We start from the raw sequence: 16836 nt of genomic DNA on the forward strand, positions 1-16836 counted from the left end.
CAAAACCGTACTTTCCACAGAGCCCAATGTTGTGTATTTTAATCCTCACGAACCGTTTGGACAGTGTATAGTTGCTGCTGAGCAAATTTGGTGATGAGATACGTGTGAAGATGTCAAACAGCCTTTAGCTAAACTGCTGCTGTGCTCATGGCTGAGGCTTTCATGAGATGTTATCATGTAACAGGAAAGGCAAAAAAAAAAAAAAAGTGAACAAAGTAAACAATGAAAAAAAACATCTTGAATTTGCAGTGTGCACAGAACGTTGATGCTGAAAACTTATAATACTTCCTCATGGCTTTAGTCTCCAGGTTACAAAAAGTCAATGTGAATTTGACTTTTTAGCCCCAGACAAAACAGAAATTCATATGTGGCTGTTGTGCACAAGCTTTGCATACCTGAATTTTTACAGGACTTCCCTGGTAAAGTTATATATATATAACACAGTTGTCCAACACTTTCAAATGGGACATTAACTTGCCAGCTGCCAAGTTCACAGTCTGATGTTGAATTGTGCTAATTTTGGAATATTGTGGTGGTGATTATTACGATGTATTCACAGTTAGCAGTTTGGGTGCTCCGTCACCATTAGTGCTAACCTGATTGAAGCAGACTGTGCTGTGTCTGTGTGTGTGTATCTGCACACATGGTGGTCATGTGTGCAGATACAGCTGGTCAATAGGCTTTGGCTCGTCTCAGCACAAAGGTCATAACCCCTGGGGTCAGATAAAGAGTGCCACACTATAGATCCTTATTAGAGGGCAGTCCATAGAACAAGCACCATCAACCAACTCTCAAAACACACAGTCTTATGCTTTATTTATGATTTTGTGATTGTATTTGCCTACAGAGAGGGGATTTTTACAAACATGAGCATGCTCTCAACTGTATTGCTTAATGTGGACAACACTGTGCATTGGTTGAATACTTGATTGACACGTACAGTAGAAGAGAGAAGCACAAAAAACCCATCAAAGATGGAAAAAAAATACAACATGAAAACTACAGACAGTAGCTGTTTTTAACACTCAGTTTTACTTTAATACTTCATATGTTATAATTTCTCCACAGTTGGCTGATGGATTAATAACAACACATGGAAAAATATGTGGGACTGGCTGCATCACATATTTTTGACACCGCCGCCATTTCTCAACAAATACTCTCTGCAGGTAGATGGGCGATCCATAACTGCCAGTGGACACACACTACTGCCACTGAAGCATAATTTCCCTATTTGCAGTAATCTGGAGATGCTGGTTGTTCTTGTTACAAAATCCTAAATATTAAATCTTTTTCTTGTTGAATGGCAGAGCTATAAATAGTAATAGTGGTAAAAGTGACTAAAAGCTGCACTCAAAGCAGTGATGGTAGACAGTATGAGATAAAGCTCCAGCTGTCTCATATTGATAAGAGCAAAAAGTCAAAACTGTCTGACATATGTACTTGTTTTTGTGAATCATACAGATAAATATGCTGAGCGTATGTGTGGTCATCACCTGCATCAGTTCAGACTTAACCTGCTTTATTAAAAATATATTTTTAAAAAGTGTCAAATTAAGAGGACACTATTTCATTTTCTATTTGGATCTAAATTATGTCTGATTGTGTTTTCATTTATAAATATATAATATGTGAAATGAAAAGATATTGGCATTCAAATGACAACGAGACAGCATGTCACAGTGAACAATATTATTTAATTGTACCAAAATGTGTACATGAAATTTGAATAATGTCTACAATTTCTTAGAACTCAGACAAGAAGGCGTCATTATTGAATGAAATTTGCATTTAACTTGATCAGTATCATCCGTTTTACTATAGGACACGGTGATTTTCTCTCTTCTTGTTTAAACTAAAGTTTGTATTCCCACACAGTGAATGTTGGCGTTTCCTTTGTTAAAACAGCAATTTTTAGTGGTGGGACGCCGGAACCGAAACTACACTTCAGGGGGCGTGGGGGACACCCCGTCAGACCCGCCTTTGACAGTACTAGATGGCCTTCTGATGCAATACCCCAGCGGAGGGATCAACCCATACGAGCAGGATCAGCAGCGGTTTGCGTTGTTGCTTGGATACGAACGCAAAGGGCGGCGCGTTTGGAGTCCGTTTCTAAATGAAACTGCCATTACTCAGCGGACATTTTGGCTCTGCGCATACTGTCTCGTCACAGTGTGACCTTCTCTCATGTTTGAGCCCGAATGACGCCAGTTTCCTTGACGCTGTTGAAGACGCACTAGACGTGAAAACAGCGCCATTTCTGTCGGCGTCCATGATAGCTATGCGACTGGAACAGATTCCAGAGCTCGAGCTCGGAACAGCAGCGGGAGAGAAATAGCCGCTCCCCTCTCGCTGCTTCTCTTAACTTCAGCCAACGGCAGGTACGTAAACTAGCGACTCACATGGAAGTTTTCTTTTCGCATTGAAATATCCTAGTTCATACTTGGTGTTTCATGCTTAAGCAGCTTACTTGTTACGACGATATGACGCACAATTTTGAAGGGAAACGTCTGAAAGTCCTCTGTAGGCTACCGGGCAGCCGCTCCTCCTCCCCCTCGGTCACAACAACAAGCGTAGCTAACCTTATGTAATGGTTGTTTCGGTTTTAATAAAAACGCATCTCCGTTTTGTTTTGACTCTGTGCTTGCTATTTTCATGTGCCGTGTTACAGAAAGTTGCTCAAACGTTAGCGTGTTGATATATTTAATAGAGAACTGTCAGGTCTCTGTCACCGTATAGAAACAAGCTCAGTTTACCTGGTCACCACTTCAGTAGCGTTAGTCTTCAGATTAAAAAAAGAAGAAAAGAACCAAATTAAACAAACACCTCGTTATAATTATGTATGATAGGTGGTAGTCGTATTAATATTAAAGTCCGTCTTATGACCAAAAATGAGAAGCTGTCGGCAGCTAACTTGGCTAACGGCTTATTAGCTAAAGGTCGGTGGACAGCTAACCTTGCTGTTTGACTGCAAAATGACTCTTATAGCATAAGTCAGCGCAACGTTAGCTGACACCACAGCTGTTGGCTAATGCCAGACTAAATGGTATATTGGCATGGTGATGACATTTCTGACTAATACTAAATATTGTTCTAGATTTCCCTGTAGTTGCTTTGCCGCACTCGGTAGCTCAACGGCGTAACGTTAAGTCAGTTAATATTTGCGCGAAGTCACAATAAACCCGCTAAAGCGGCACGCATTTGTTTTCTCATGTGGGATAATTTGAGTACTGCTGGATAAAGTTGGTCTGTTGGTGTGGTGTCGTGCAGTGAAAAGCTAACTGCCGGCCGGAGATGGTGTGCATATAAGAAACAGCTGGGTTGGAGATACTGGTCAGCCATATTTAGTAGTTTTCGAGCTAGCTAACCTTTCAGCTGCTGTCCATCTGCACTTCTATAAACATTCTTATACATAAAGGTGTCGGCCGCTGGAATCACGTGATGGCAAGCTCTAAGGCTTCATATCTCGACCTTTTTATGTCGTAACTTATAATATACCACCGCTGAATGACGAGCACTGGAGCCAATCAAATCGCCGCAGCCTCCATTTGCTCTTCACGTCGGTGTCCTAATCCACCGCTGCTATACGAGCCTTCCCCTGCTCACTGCCCGCAGTTACACTCAGCTGTTGGATTTGTCGCTAATACAGAACTTGTTGGCGATATTAGTCATGAAACAATGCGGATGTTTTGTGATCGTGATAAGTGGTACACAAAAGTAGTCAAACAGGAAGGATTTCTTCATGCCCTGCACTACAAACATGTTTCACTTTGTCTGTCACTTAAATGGCATGCAGACCTGAATAGCATGGGCATTTGAGATTTATGTGAAGGGTCACAGTCGGCTATATTTTGAGGAAATGCAGCATTGCTTTAAACAAACCTTTTTATTCCGCTGAAAGGGATTGGGCATACTTGTTAAGATTTTATAGAAACAAAAAACCCCCAAAACAATTGAAAGATTTGATTATCTGACACACATGCTGCAATTGAACCTATTATAACATTAAATGCTCCTTTGTTTCCTCCATAAAATGCACCTTATATTCAACTGAAAGGAGCAAACCTGTGTCTTGATTCATGCTGCTTTGCTATGCTCTCTTGCCTTCTACATTGAAAATATATGTGAGAAACTTGTTTGCTCTGTTTCAGGTTGTGCCGGTGAAGTAAGACGTAGCCCCAAAATGGACCCCTCTGACTAAAATGCAAACACGTCTTGTGTTTTGCTCAGAAGCTGAAATCTATCAGCAGCATTAAGCCATGCCTGATGAGTAACATCCCCCCTTTTTGCTCAAAGCAATAAAAAAAAAAGAAAAGGAAAAAAAAAACATTCTACATGCCTCCCCATGTAGTTTGTACTGCTGGAGTGACAGCCTCCTCTTTCAGATAGGTTAATCGCCTCTGCACCTTTCTCCACCAACCACCCAACAGTAAATACCTATCATAATGTTGCTCTACCCAAGAATGGCCAATACCTGAGGTCCCATGCGTCCAGTGAGCACCGATTCAGACGGTCCTGCTCCTCCTGAGAACCTCTCTTGCCCCTACCCTCTTGTGGGCCCCCTGCCTGCCTCAAAGATGTCGCTGCTCCATTCGCTGGGTCCAGTGCAAAGCTGGCTAGGCCAGGAGCTTGAGAAGTGCGGGATTGATGCCATGATTTACACCCGCTATGTTCTCAGTCTTCTCCTGCATGACAGTTATGATTATGACCTACAAGACCAGGTGAGAATTCAGAAATCTAAATGAATTTTCTTTTACCCTAAAGCCATTATTTTCATTGCTGGTGTAGGAATAAAAATGTCTCATCAGGGGAATAAGTCAGTTTGCCAGGAGAGGTTCACAATGTGGATTTTCTTTCAACTGGCAATTGTACCACTGATTCAAAAGAGGAATCTTCTGAGTTTTGCTCTTTGCCTTTACATTTTAAAATACACTGTAATATTTGTCTGCAGATTGTTTTGGTACATAATGCTGAACAGAAATATTATCACATATTTAGGATACCATATAACAGTTATCCATGACTTGTGCAATGTTACTTATTATACATTTGTTTTTTACATGCTTTGTGATGGACTTTTCTTGGTTTGTGTGCAAAAGGAAAATGACATCTTCTTGGGATGGGAGAAGGGAACGGGGAAGAAATGGGGCAAGAGCAAGAAGAAGGGAGGGACCGATCTGAGTCTTGAGGAAATGAAGAAGCAAGCCGCTGTGCAATGTCTCCGCTCTGCATCTGATGAAGTAAGCTTTCTTCTACTTGGCTCTTGTAATTCTGCGGTTGTTCAGATGTTCATTATGACACAACTTAGGTTTTATTTTTAATGATTTTATTTTCTGTGGTTTAAAGTAATAAACTCAAATCACCTTTGCTTTGGAACCTGATAAACTGGCCAGTGACTGTCACTGATTCCATTTTTGGGAAACGTGCGAATGAAAAGCAGTCTGAATGCAAGAGACATGGTGGTGCTAATTATGTAAGGAATCTGTTACTGTAGTATTCTTGTCATTTGTTAAGGTGCAGTCATGCAGCTCCTAATTGATTGAATCGCAGTGGATAAAGCTATGTCAGTATGTGAAGCCAAAGCAGTGTAAAATGGAGATCTGTATTGAAAATGCATAGTCACCTTTTTTGCTGGATGGTCACACCTTCTATTAGTCTGCACTAGAAGGGGTATATTACTGTCAGGAGTTAAGTTTTTATTGAACATTTATTGAACATAAAATAGTGCTATTCTGACTTCCAAATGACCTTCAAAATCAACATAATTTGTGTAAGGGGTTAGGGTATTACACAAGTATAGATTGCATTTCTATTTTTATGAAGGGGAAAAACAGCAGAAAAAAATTGCTGGCATTTTCATGTATGGTCAGCTGTAGTAAAGGGGTGTGTGCTTCAGCTGAGAATGACACAGTGTAAATAGCTGGAAGGAGAAAGGGGGAAGAATCTGCAAGGCAAGAGGGAGGAGTGTGGAGCTCCTCCCTGGGGACTGGACTCTGCACTCTATTTTTTTTAACCAGTACACAGTGCACGGAATTGCAGCAGAGTCTGTGGGTTGTCAGCTGACCAGCATTAGCACAATGATGAAAGAGGAAACACGGGGAGGAGAAAACTTTGGTTTCCTTTTAATGAAGTGGTATGGTAAGAAATTTTGTTGTCTGGAAGAATGAACAACAAATATGTGATAAACTGCAACAGGGCTGGTGTTGAGAAATGGTTGTTTTTATTTGTTTCACGCTGGTTGCTCTGACTCCTTGGTTTAAGCTAGCATTTTAAATAAGTTGTTGTGTTTATTACAGTTACTGTTTTTCACATTCTGTTCAACTGTTGAAGGAAGCAGTGTATTGTAACAGTATATGTAACAACTGCACATTTTTAAAAACGCGTAAGTCAATTATCTATCGTTGTATTTCAGTTGGCTCAAGTTATGTCCATCTTGTGTTTTTCATTCTTTCATTTGGGTAAAAGTAGTGTGTAGTAGTAGTGTTAGGAACACTGCAGTCTTACCTAAGGCAGGATTGTGCTTTTTGTTTGTTTGTTTGTTTGTTTGTTTTCTCCATGTTTGTCACACTTGCATGTTGCATTAAATATGTTGCCTCTGGTACCCTTGACAGCAAGAACTGCAGTCATTGCTGTGGACAGCTTTTGGCCCACTCTTTGCTTTAATTCAGGCAAATTAGATGGCAGTGGTTTTCACCAAGGAACTTTCCAATGGGTGCCATTTTCTTCCCACTGTCTTTTTTTTTTTTTTTTTTTTTTATCGTCATGAATGCTGACCTTGACTCAGGCAAGTAAGGCCTGCAATTCTTTACATGTTGTCCTGGGTTCTTTTGTGACACCTTTTCGTGTCTTTGATGTGGTCTTAGTGTAATTTTTCTAGGCTAGCCACTTTTGGGAAGGTTATGCCCTGTTCCATGTAAGAGGGGACTCTAGAGCCTCAAAATTACATCATGATATTCCAAGAAAATGTGTCAAATATTCCAAGAATATTTTGAAATGCATGGAAAAAAAATTACTGATCAACATTTTATTGATGCTTGCAGGCAGCAGGATTTATAAGTAAATGAAGAGCATTTCCCATCCTTTTTTTTTTCTAATAACTTATTATCATTTTCTCATTTTTACCTCTTGGCCTTAAAAGGCTAATGGGATATCCTTGTCACCCAGCCTGGTGGGTAGATGGGAGATTGGTGTGGACACCCAAAAAATCTGAGATTTTCAGTGACCTCAACCTCGGTCAAGTTTTCTGAAAATCGAATGAATGTGATAACTTGAATGAGACACATAGGATTTTGAAATTGATACCGTAGGTGTCAAAAAAAATTAGGATGAATTCAAATCCCAGTGACATTGACCTCAAGGTTAAGGTAATAAGTCAAGTTTTCTAAAAACTTTGTGAATGCGATAACTTGAGAATGTTGGGGATGTTGGATTTTCAATCTACTAAAAATCTGGGATTTTGAATCTCAGTGACCTCTGACTTTGAGGTCGAGGTCAAGTTTTCTGAAAATCTTGTGAACTCAATAACAACAAACCTAGATGTGTGTGCTAGCAGGCTGAGGATTAGCACTGGCAGTTGCCAGTATTTTTATTTTTTTTCTGTAAGTTTTAAGTAGAAGTATTAAAATAACTGCTTAACATTTTTGTTTAGCAATAACTAAAGAAAATTAATCTTGTCAGGCGTTTCAACCACCCCTGTGTTGCTACCATGTAGCTGCATCAGTAATTTCCATTCAGTATTTGCTCTTCCTGTCCTACAAATATGAACTAGCGGGTGCTTCAACCACACTTGGTCGAATCATTTGTTTATATTTGGGCCATGCATTTCCAGCTGCTAGCATCCTCTTTCGTAGCCAGGTTGTACAACATGTTTTTAGATCACGCAGTGAAACGAGTTTGTCTTTCCATCTTCAGTCTTCAGCAGGAGCAATTTTCTTTCATATTTTGCACTGTAACTTTGTTGTTGGAATTTTAGGACCTAAAAAGAGAGATACTTCAAGATCGGACATATCATGCACGGGTTTGGCTCATTGTTACACATACTAGGAACATATGCATAAAGATATATTATTGTGTGTGTATATGTATGTGTGTATGTATGTATGTGTATATATATATATATATATATATATATATATATATATATATATATATATATATATATATATTTCATAGCTGTAGTATCCCAAACAGCATGCATCCAGACAGCTGAGTTTTCTCTATTTGTGGATAATGTCTCTCACCGTGGTTTGCTGGAGTCCCAAAGCCTTGTGACATGATGTACAGTCTACTTTGCCTTGTCAGATGGGTTCTATTTAAGTGATTTCTCAATTTAACAGGAACGGCACTAATTAGGATTCATTTGACTACGGAACTTGGCTTTTCAAAATATTGTGGTTAATCACAGTTGAGTCATAGTTTAACAAACGGGAGCAATTACTATTTCAAAAGAAGGACCGGTAGGGTTGTATGGCGTTTTTCTTCCATCTGAATGAAATAATTAAAAAGCAATAATTTTTGCATTAATTCTGGTTACTTTATTTAATATTAAAATTTGCTTGGTTTGAACCATGTATGACAAATATTTTTTTTTATAAAACAGTTTATATTGTTACTACACAAGCAAGAAAACTGCAATATCTTGATAAATTTCATTGTTGAGATTTGCTGTCCAAAATTGGGTAGTTGTGGGAATTAAATACAGTATAAAAATATGCATCTCTAATCTTTTTGTCTTTTTCATCTGTGCAGAACTCTGGAATTGAAAGCCTTGTTGAAGAGCTTTGCTCTAAACTGAAGGAGATCCAAAACAAACAGAAAGGTTTGATATCCTGTGTTATCAAATCTATAATCGTTTCATTTAAAAACATTGAGTGATTGTTCTAATGTGATGTTTTGGTGTTTAATGTTTTGTGCAGAGGAAAAACAGATTAGAAGGAAATCTGATGGCTCTCAGTCTCCAGAACGTGTTGAGTCCCCCTCTTCAAAGGACCAGGTGGAAATGTAAGCTATATAAAATGGGCGTTTTCATCCAAAGTGTGTGTTTTACTAAAAAATAAAGGTGACCTTTTGCAGTTGTATTTGAATTAAATTGCATGTAACTCCATTTCCCCATCTCTTATATCTGCAGGTATTATGAAGCCTTTCCTCCTTTGTCAGAGAAATCTGTTTGTCTCCAGGAGATTATGACAGTGTGGAACAAGGCTAAGGCCTGTACGTATTCAAGCTCCTCATCCTCTGCAGCCCCACAAACTAGCACAGACACCTCTTCCCCCAAAGATTGCAACAGTGAAGGCGAGGCTGCAAAGGAGCGAAACCTAGAGGCGTGTGGTACCATCACTACTGTAACCAGCGAGAGAGGCCAGCAACGACGAGGCAAGAAGGAGAAAGAAAACAGATATCACAGTGGTGCAACAGCAGAGGAGAAACCTACTGTCCACTCTAAGAGACAGATGAGACACAGATCTGAGGGCAAATACCGACCAAGATCTTGGTCTTCTGGCTCTAGTGAGGCAGGCTCGAGCTCAAGTGGGAACCAGGGTGACTCGAAGTCATCAAGAAGCAAGGCAGTTAGAATAAGGCACAAGTCCAGGGAGGCTGCAAAGAACAGGAGAACACGCAACAGTGGGCAAGTGAAGCTGCAGGTGAAGGTTCTTGATAAAGAAGAGCGAAGAAACACTGGAGGGAGCAGTAGTGGCACCACTGGTGGCACTGCCAAGCAACCACAGCCTTACAAAAAGGGGAAGAGACCGCTGAAAGAGATTCGTAAAGATCCAGGCTGGGTGGAAGCAAAAGAGTCCGGAATTGAGGCCAGGAACAGAAAAGAATACATGGAGGAGCCACTTTGGTACACTGAGCCCATAACAGAGTATTTCATACCTTTCAGCAGCAGAGAAAGCAAGCTGGAAACAAAATATCGAAGCAAGGTAGATTCTCCCGGTGGCTTTTCCTTGTCAACCAACATGGAGAGGCTGCCGGAGAGAATCCAGGGAATCTACATCGCCAATGAGTACCAGAGAGCATACCTAGCAGCAGGCTCATTTGTGGATGGGCACTTTGTAGAAGGGCCTGGCGAAGCAGACGATGAAGCTGCTGAACTCACTGGGACCTCAAGCTGCCCTCAGCCAGAGGATAGTAGAGATTTAGATGACAAGCATCTGTCTGAATTCACTCACTTCTATGAAGTAGATATTTATCAATCCATATTGGATACTAGTGCCTCAGATTCAATACAAGAGAGTCGGATCTTAAGCATGATTCGACAGAAAAGCAAAGAGCAAAGAGACGTTGAGGCAGAATGTTGTTTAGTGTTAGATGGCCTTGAGCAGCAAGGGAAAAGTGCAATGCAGGAAGCTTCAGGATCTGTTGGATATTTAATGGAGGATCTTGAAAACATGGCGCAAGTTTGGGGATGTTATTCACCATCTACTTCAGAGGATATAGATGGAGAAAGCTTCATAGGAGACTCTCCCATCCGTCTCTCTCCTCTCCTCGATAGTGTTTCATTCACACTGAGCAAACTGTCAGGACATCTGGAGGAGTGCCCCGTTCCTGAAGCCACCAGTGAACAATCCTGCTTCTCTCTTTTCGAGCTGCAGTACGACAGTCCTACTTTTCCTTTTCCATGCGACTCACTCACTGTTGGTCACGAAAACAACACCGATTCTAGTAGCTGTCTTGACCCACATTCTAATAAACAGTCTCGTTTGCTAATATGGACCAAAAATAGTGCCTTTGACGAAACTGAACACTGTTCCAACCTATCAACGCGAACGTGCAGTCCGTGGTCTCATTCGGAGGAGACTCGTTCTGACAATGAGCAAGGAAACGTTCCAGCAGAAGATGTTGCTCAAATTGGCAGTGAAGAGATTAACTGTATAATACCTCCTCTGACTAGTACATATCTCGAGGATGAAATCTTGGATTTTTTGCAAGAAGACTCTGGCCGTAAGTGTGAGGAGGTCAGTGTTAGCACAGCATCCAATCAGACCTTCACCAAAAAATCTAAATTGGAGTCCATTTGTGGTATAGCTTTGGAAGAGGACGAGAGTAAACAGTATAGCACTGGCATGTTTTCGGACAACACAAACCAACAGAGTGACAACTACACCTCAGGGATAATAAAAGACATTTGGACTGCAATTGGAAACGGCAAATCTGTAACGTCACGTCAAAGAGCAGAAAAATCCAGCGAGGGCCTCTTCTCAGAGGAGTCAGGTGGTTACTGCTGCAGCTGTCTGGAGGTGCAGGCGAAAGGAGCTCCAATTCAGGGACCTCAGAAAAAAGCAGTGCAGCGGTCAGAATACCACCTGTGGGAAGGCAAGAAAGAAGAACAGGACTTGGCCAAAAACAAACTCTCCAAGTTAGATGGTGCTGGGGATTATATGACTCCGTCCAAGCCCTGGGACTTGAACTCTGACAAGGAGAGCACGTCGTTCATCCTAGGAGGGGTATATGGAGAGTTGAAGACACTAAGCGGTGATAAGAATTGGGCTGTTGTGCCACCAAGTAATGCCCAAGATAACCTGCTGCAGTGCGCTGCTGCAGCTGCATCTGCTTCAGGCTCAGATATGCTCACCATCACTGGCACTGATGTGTTCATGAACACAAGCAGCTGCTTTGCACCTGGGCACAGGCCCCTGTGGAGGCCCCTGGTGTCCTTTGGGCAGAGTGACCAGGCCATTAGAGGAGGCGGCGATGGATTGAATAAGGGATTTTCTTTCATCTTCCATGAAGATTTGCTTGGATCTTATGGAGGCCTGCATAGTGAGGATCAAGGTTTAGAATACCCATTCGCATCCTTCAACCTGAACAGTCCCTTCTCTCAAGTCCTTCATGTTGAGTGTTCCTTTGAGCCTGAGGATATGGCGTCATTCAGTCCAGGGTTCAAGCCAAAATCTATTCTTTGCTCAGACTCTGAGAATGAAGCTTTTCACCCTCGAATATATGGCATCAATCGGACACAGTACAGGGCCATTCGTATTTCCCCCAGGACCCATTTCCGACCAATATCTGCCTCTGAGTTGTCTCCTGGTGGAGCGAGTGATTCTGAGGCTGAGTCTGACAAAGAGGAGGCGAGTTTTCCCGTCCTAGCACCAGTTGACGTCTTCGATGATCCTCAGGCAGACCTGAAACCTTTGGAGGAGGACGCAGAGTGCGAGGGCCCTTATTACGGGAAGTCAGAACTGGAATCTGGTAAATTCTTACCCAGATTAAAGAAGTCTGGCATGGAGAAGAGTGCTCAGACCTCTCTGGATTCACAGGAGGGCTCCAGTACCCTCCTGCCAATCGCTGAGCAAGAGATTTGCTTAGACTGCAAAACAGCAGCAGCTGTTACCAGTGCAGGTGGACAGACGGACACTTCAGTCACCAAGATTCAAAAAGACGAATCTTCAGGAGAAAAGCGGTTCTGCTTATGTTCACCAACTGGTCACATTCCCAAGTATGGGATTGCTTACGACTTTATTGGAGATGTGTCAGAGGTAAGTCTTTATTCAAATGATTTCTGAAGATTGTCAATTTCTACACAGTGTTTTGTCAATTGCTGTGAAATCAGTCTGTTGGATGAATACTGATTTAAAAAAAAAAAAAAAAAAAAAAAAAAAAACTAACTGTGCATTTGTTTTATTTAGTTCTCTCTGTTAAATACAGGTGAACAGGAAGGAACTGGGAACCAGCAAGATGAGTGCTGGTGGCAGAACACAACTTGTTCCCCCCTCTTCCCTGGATCTCAGTGCACAGGTAAAACTTGGAAAACATTTGATCCTTATCTTATTCATGCCATTATTGTGTAGAACACATGAAACAACTTTTTACCTCTCAGCTGTAAAAGTCTGATGGGGTATAGTCATCACCCCGTTGGCTGGGTGGGTGGCGTGGGCCGCTAAGTTTGTGTATAATTGAGAACGAGGCCACGTGGACAAGTTTGAATCTCAATGAACTTGACTTCGAGACAAGTTTTTTGAAAATCTTGTAAAGGGGATTTTATTTTTGGGAGATTATTGGAATTAAGTTTTTCTCTCAGCATATAATTTATTGAATTGTCTGCTTTACCGAAGCTGTAGTTGTTTCTTTTGCAATTTTGCTACTCTGGTATCTAGAGACATTCTGCTTGTAGCATTAGTCTAGTCTAGTTCTAGTTAAGAATCTGACCATTTTTTTTCTTTCTGTCCTTCTCCAGGGAGCAGCAACATTTGAATATTCTACCTGTTGCAGAGAGGAAACCTTTCTTCCTCTCCTTTTGTGACTGGACCTCTACCAGCAATGATTCAGGGTCATCTCAGAGCTGGAAAACCTAATTTAGGCTCATTTTTTTCTGAGACGCCCCTCCAAATCCCACAATGCATAAACCCTGTTGGTTTTCATTTTCTAACTTTAAAAAAGAAAAAAAAAAAAGGAAAAAAAAACCTTGTGTAATCAACAATCGGATCAACAAAAATAGGAAAATTAAAAAAATATGTTCTGTCTTTGAGTGATGCCATGTGCGGATGTGCATTTTTAGGCATTTAGGCATTTTTTTCTTTTTTCTTTTTTTTTTTTTTAGAATTTGTTTGGGTTGATTCTTTTGTACACTGGTCCTTTTTCAAGTCTCACAGTTACCAGGAGGGACAATCTTTTGTTCTGTTGTTGTCCATTTTGTTCCCACCATTTTTGCTTTTGAACTACGGTAGGTCTCTGATAGTTGGTGGTGTTTGAATGATTGTTTGGTATGTTTGTCCAGCCTCACTACTCCTTTGTAGTTGTGTGAAAACGACTGCTATCGCATCCTCTACTTACAAGATTGTGTTCAGAAAGACGATACAACATTTTTTTTCTTTGAATGACATCATAAGACTTTTAAGAGTTCAGTTTAAAAGTTTAAATAGTTTGTTTGGATGACTTTCTGAATGTGAAGTAGAGAATGTGTGCAGCTTCATTCTGAATCTCTGTTCCCCATGTGAGAAAAGCTTTCTTTTTTTTCTTTTTTTTTTGAATGGTGATAGTCCTTTTGGAATCTAGCAGTAGATATAGTGTGGTTTGTGAGTCGCAAAAATATTAAACAAATGAATAAAAATAAGGAAATCAAATGAGTTTTTTGTTTGGCAAAAAATACTAATAATCTACTTGAAAATGCAATGCTGTAAAAGACACTGGGGGGCAACGTTTGATTTAGGGTAATAACCCATCATGATAAGACATGACTACAGTCTTTGTTTTCTTTTAATGTTTTGTTTTTCTCTCCAGAGACCTGCATTGCAATTGAATGAGATATCTGTTGTTGTTGTTTTTTTTGTTTATTTGTTTTTTTGGGGTGGGAGGTTGTGTGTGGTGCGTGAGAGTGTGTGTGTTTTGAGGGGGGGTGTCTCTTTGTTTCTTTTGTAATTTTAATGGTACAGACTATTGGTGCTATAAATATGTTGAAAAATATTTTGAAGTTGCAGTTTTATTATATGACTCTTGATTTAAAGATGACACAAATTTTGTTTGTTGTCCCTCAGATAACCTATAAGAAAATTAATAGAAAACTTGCCCTTCCTGGTTAATTTGGCTGGATTTTTATTTTAATGAAGCCTACCTGTTGTCTCACCTGTAACAGCAGAAGGAGAAATACTTGCAGGTAGTAAGTCTTCATTTTCTATCCTTCCTCGGAAAGGCCAAAACTGGTTCTCCCTGCTGCAGCAAAACAGATTAATAGCAGTGTAAGTGGTGGGGCAAATGTTCAAACCAAAAACAGGCGTAATTACACTAAGGTACAAATGCTTTTTGTTCTCCATATGGGTTTTGTTTTTATTTTATTTTTATCTTTTGGTGTTCACTATATCATGTTGAAATGAAATATTAAGTAATGTCACTGTGTGTTTGTGTGTTGGCATAGAACTTGTGAAACTACTGGTTCAGAGTGAGTGGTTTTTTTTATTTTGTTTGTTTGTTTGTTTGTTTTTAAAAAAATATGTGTATGGTGAGCTTCACCTTCATGAATTTGGCCTAGCTTGAACTAAAACCCTGACCCAATTGGCTACCAATTTGTCGTGGCACACATGCCTCCCTGTGTGACCTTTGCATTTGAAACCCCAAACTATTTGCAGATAAGCATGTTTCCTAAAAGGTGTTTTTCTGTCTGATCTTTTATTATCTTCTCATTTGAGGATAGTAGCAGTGTGTGTATATATTCTTTTTATTTTCATATTTAATTTTTTTTTGTCATACCATACCCCAAACTGAAGCACAGATTACCAAAATCATCCCTCTGTCATGAGTACATGTCAGCAGTGTACACAGTAATGCACTGTCGCAGGTAAAGGTGTTTTTATTTCGGGCATGGCTTTGACATGGCTCTGTAGAAAATTAAGATTTGAAGGTCCAAAGTTTTAGTCCAATGCCGCTTGATTTTTAAAAAAAGGGCCCCCAAGTAGCTGAATGGAAGGTACTTAACTTCAGGGTCTTGTCACCTTTCTTTGAGACACTCAGGAATTTTTTAATATAAGCATACTGCATAGTCTACACTCAGACCTGTGGCAGTGCATTGATGCATCAATGTAAAACGTTTTCTTCGATTGTTGAACAAATTATTGACAGGAGTTCTTTCCAAACAGCAGAGGTGACTGTCATTAATTTAGAGCTGTAGTTTTAGGAAGGGGAAAAAAAAGAACTAAGCCATTGTAAATTGCATAAGCAATGTAGAAGGGAGTCCCACGAGCCCCGAGTCCTATGCAATACCTTGGCGCATGGAAACTTTGAAGAGAATATGGAGAAATGTCATTTAGTTACTTTTGCATGTGGATCGCTTTTGAGTGAGGAACACATGAGACAGAAAAAACAAACTTATGGAATGTCTCTAAAAATACAGCATGCAAACATCACACTCCATCTTATTTAGTTGGATTATTATGGGTAAAAAAAAATAATCTTACAAGTGAGGTTAAAGTGATTGAAAGAAAGCTATGACTGTGTGTGTGAAACTGTCAGTGAATGTGTGCAAGAAATCACAAAAAACACTTACTTGGGAGTTCTGTATTTAACTCTTCCATTTTGATAGGCTGTGTTTGAAACAAAACATGTGACGAGTAAACGCATTCAGAGAGGGTTTATGTGTTCGGAGAGACTTCTTACAAGCAAACTTTCAACTGCGCTGTGTTCTGAAGAGCATATCCAGCACAGAAAACCCAAGTTTTCCTCGTCTGCTCATTCCCAAGTAGATGATGCTCCTTTGCCCTCCCTCTTCTCTATGTTCCTGAACCCTATGTATCCTGCGTAGCTGTGTTCTTATTTCATGTTCACCCTGAGTAAATTATTTTTGTTTCATTGTGGATTTTCTTAACATCTAATAAAGGATTAAACCAAAATGCAGTCTGTAGGTTCCTGTGTCTTTGCATTATGCAGAGTGTTGAAAGGAAATAAGAGCAGCATTACATTTTAGCACGTCAGCCTCACGGTGACACTAGAGAGCAGGTGAGGCACTGCCAGCTGCTTAAGTATTTATAGCACATGTCAGACTGCAGCTTTTATTCTTGCGGACAATGTTTTTAAGATCCTGTATACTTTTGTGTACCAAAGGTGGTTTTCCAACACATTATTGGCTGGTTTTTGAAAGGCTAATATAACAGCAACAGCCTTAAATAATTTATCCATTGCACTGAAGAATTGTGACTAAATATTTAACATTATGTTATGAGATTATCCACACATACACATTTAGATTTTATATTTCTAATGTAACAGAATAAAATGAATGTGATGTTTGTGGTTGTCAAATAAACCCAATGTGTGTTAATAAGATGTAAAACTATGACCAAACGAGATAAATGATTATCCCATGTGTGACTGTTGCTTCTGTCAGACTTGATCTGTGCCTTCTCGTTA

General features: G+C 40.1%; 1 protein-coding gene across 2 annotated transcripts; it reads left to right on the forward strand.

The window, feature by feature from the left end:
* The first annotated feature begins 2080 nt into the window (after nucleotides 1-2080).
* kiaa0232 (KIAA0232 ortholog) lies at nucleotides 2081-16319 on the forward strand. 2 transcript variants are annotated; one of them, XM_063470272.1, is made up of 8 exons: nucleotides 2081-2381; nucleotides 4152-4721; nucleotides 5100-5240; nucleotides 8749-8818; nucleotides 8916-9000; nucleotides 9128-12479; nucleotides 12649-12738; nucleotides 13178-16319. In XM_063470272.1, the coding sequence occupies exons 2-8, from the start codon at nucleotides 4485-4487 to the stop codon at nucleotides 13241-13243; spliced, it is 4041 nt and encodes a 1346-aa protein (XP_063326342.1). In that variant the 5' UTR covers nucleotides 2081-2381; nucleotides 4152-4484; the 3' UTR covers nucleotides 13244-16319. The 2 variants fall into 2 exon arrangements, with proteins under 2 accessions (XP_063326342.1, XP_063326343.1); XM_063470273.1 differs by having other exon boundaries at nucleotides 2084-2381; nucleotides 12630-12738.
* Nucleotides 16320-16836: the final 517 nt, after the last annotated feature.

Source organism: Pelmatolapia mariae, linkage group LG3_W, assembly GCF_036321145.2.
Source record: "Pelmatolapia mariae isolate MD_Pm_ZW linkage group LG3_W, Pm_UMD_F_2, whole genome shotgun sequence".
NCBI classification, from domain to species: domain Eukaryota; kingdom Metazoa; phylum Chordata; class Actinopteri; order Cichliformes; family Cichlidae; genus Pelmatolapia; species Pelmatolapia mariae.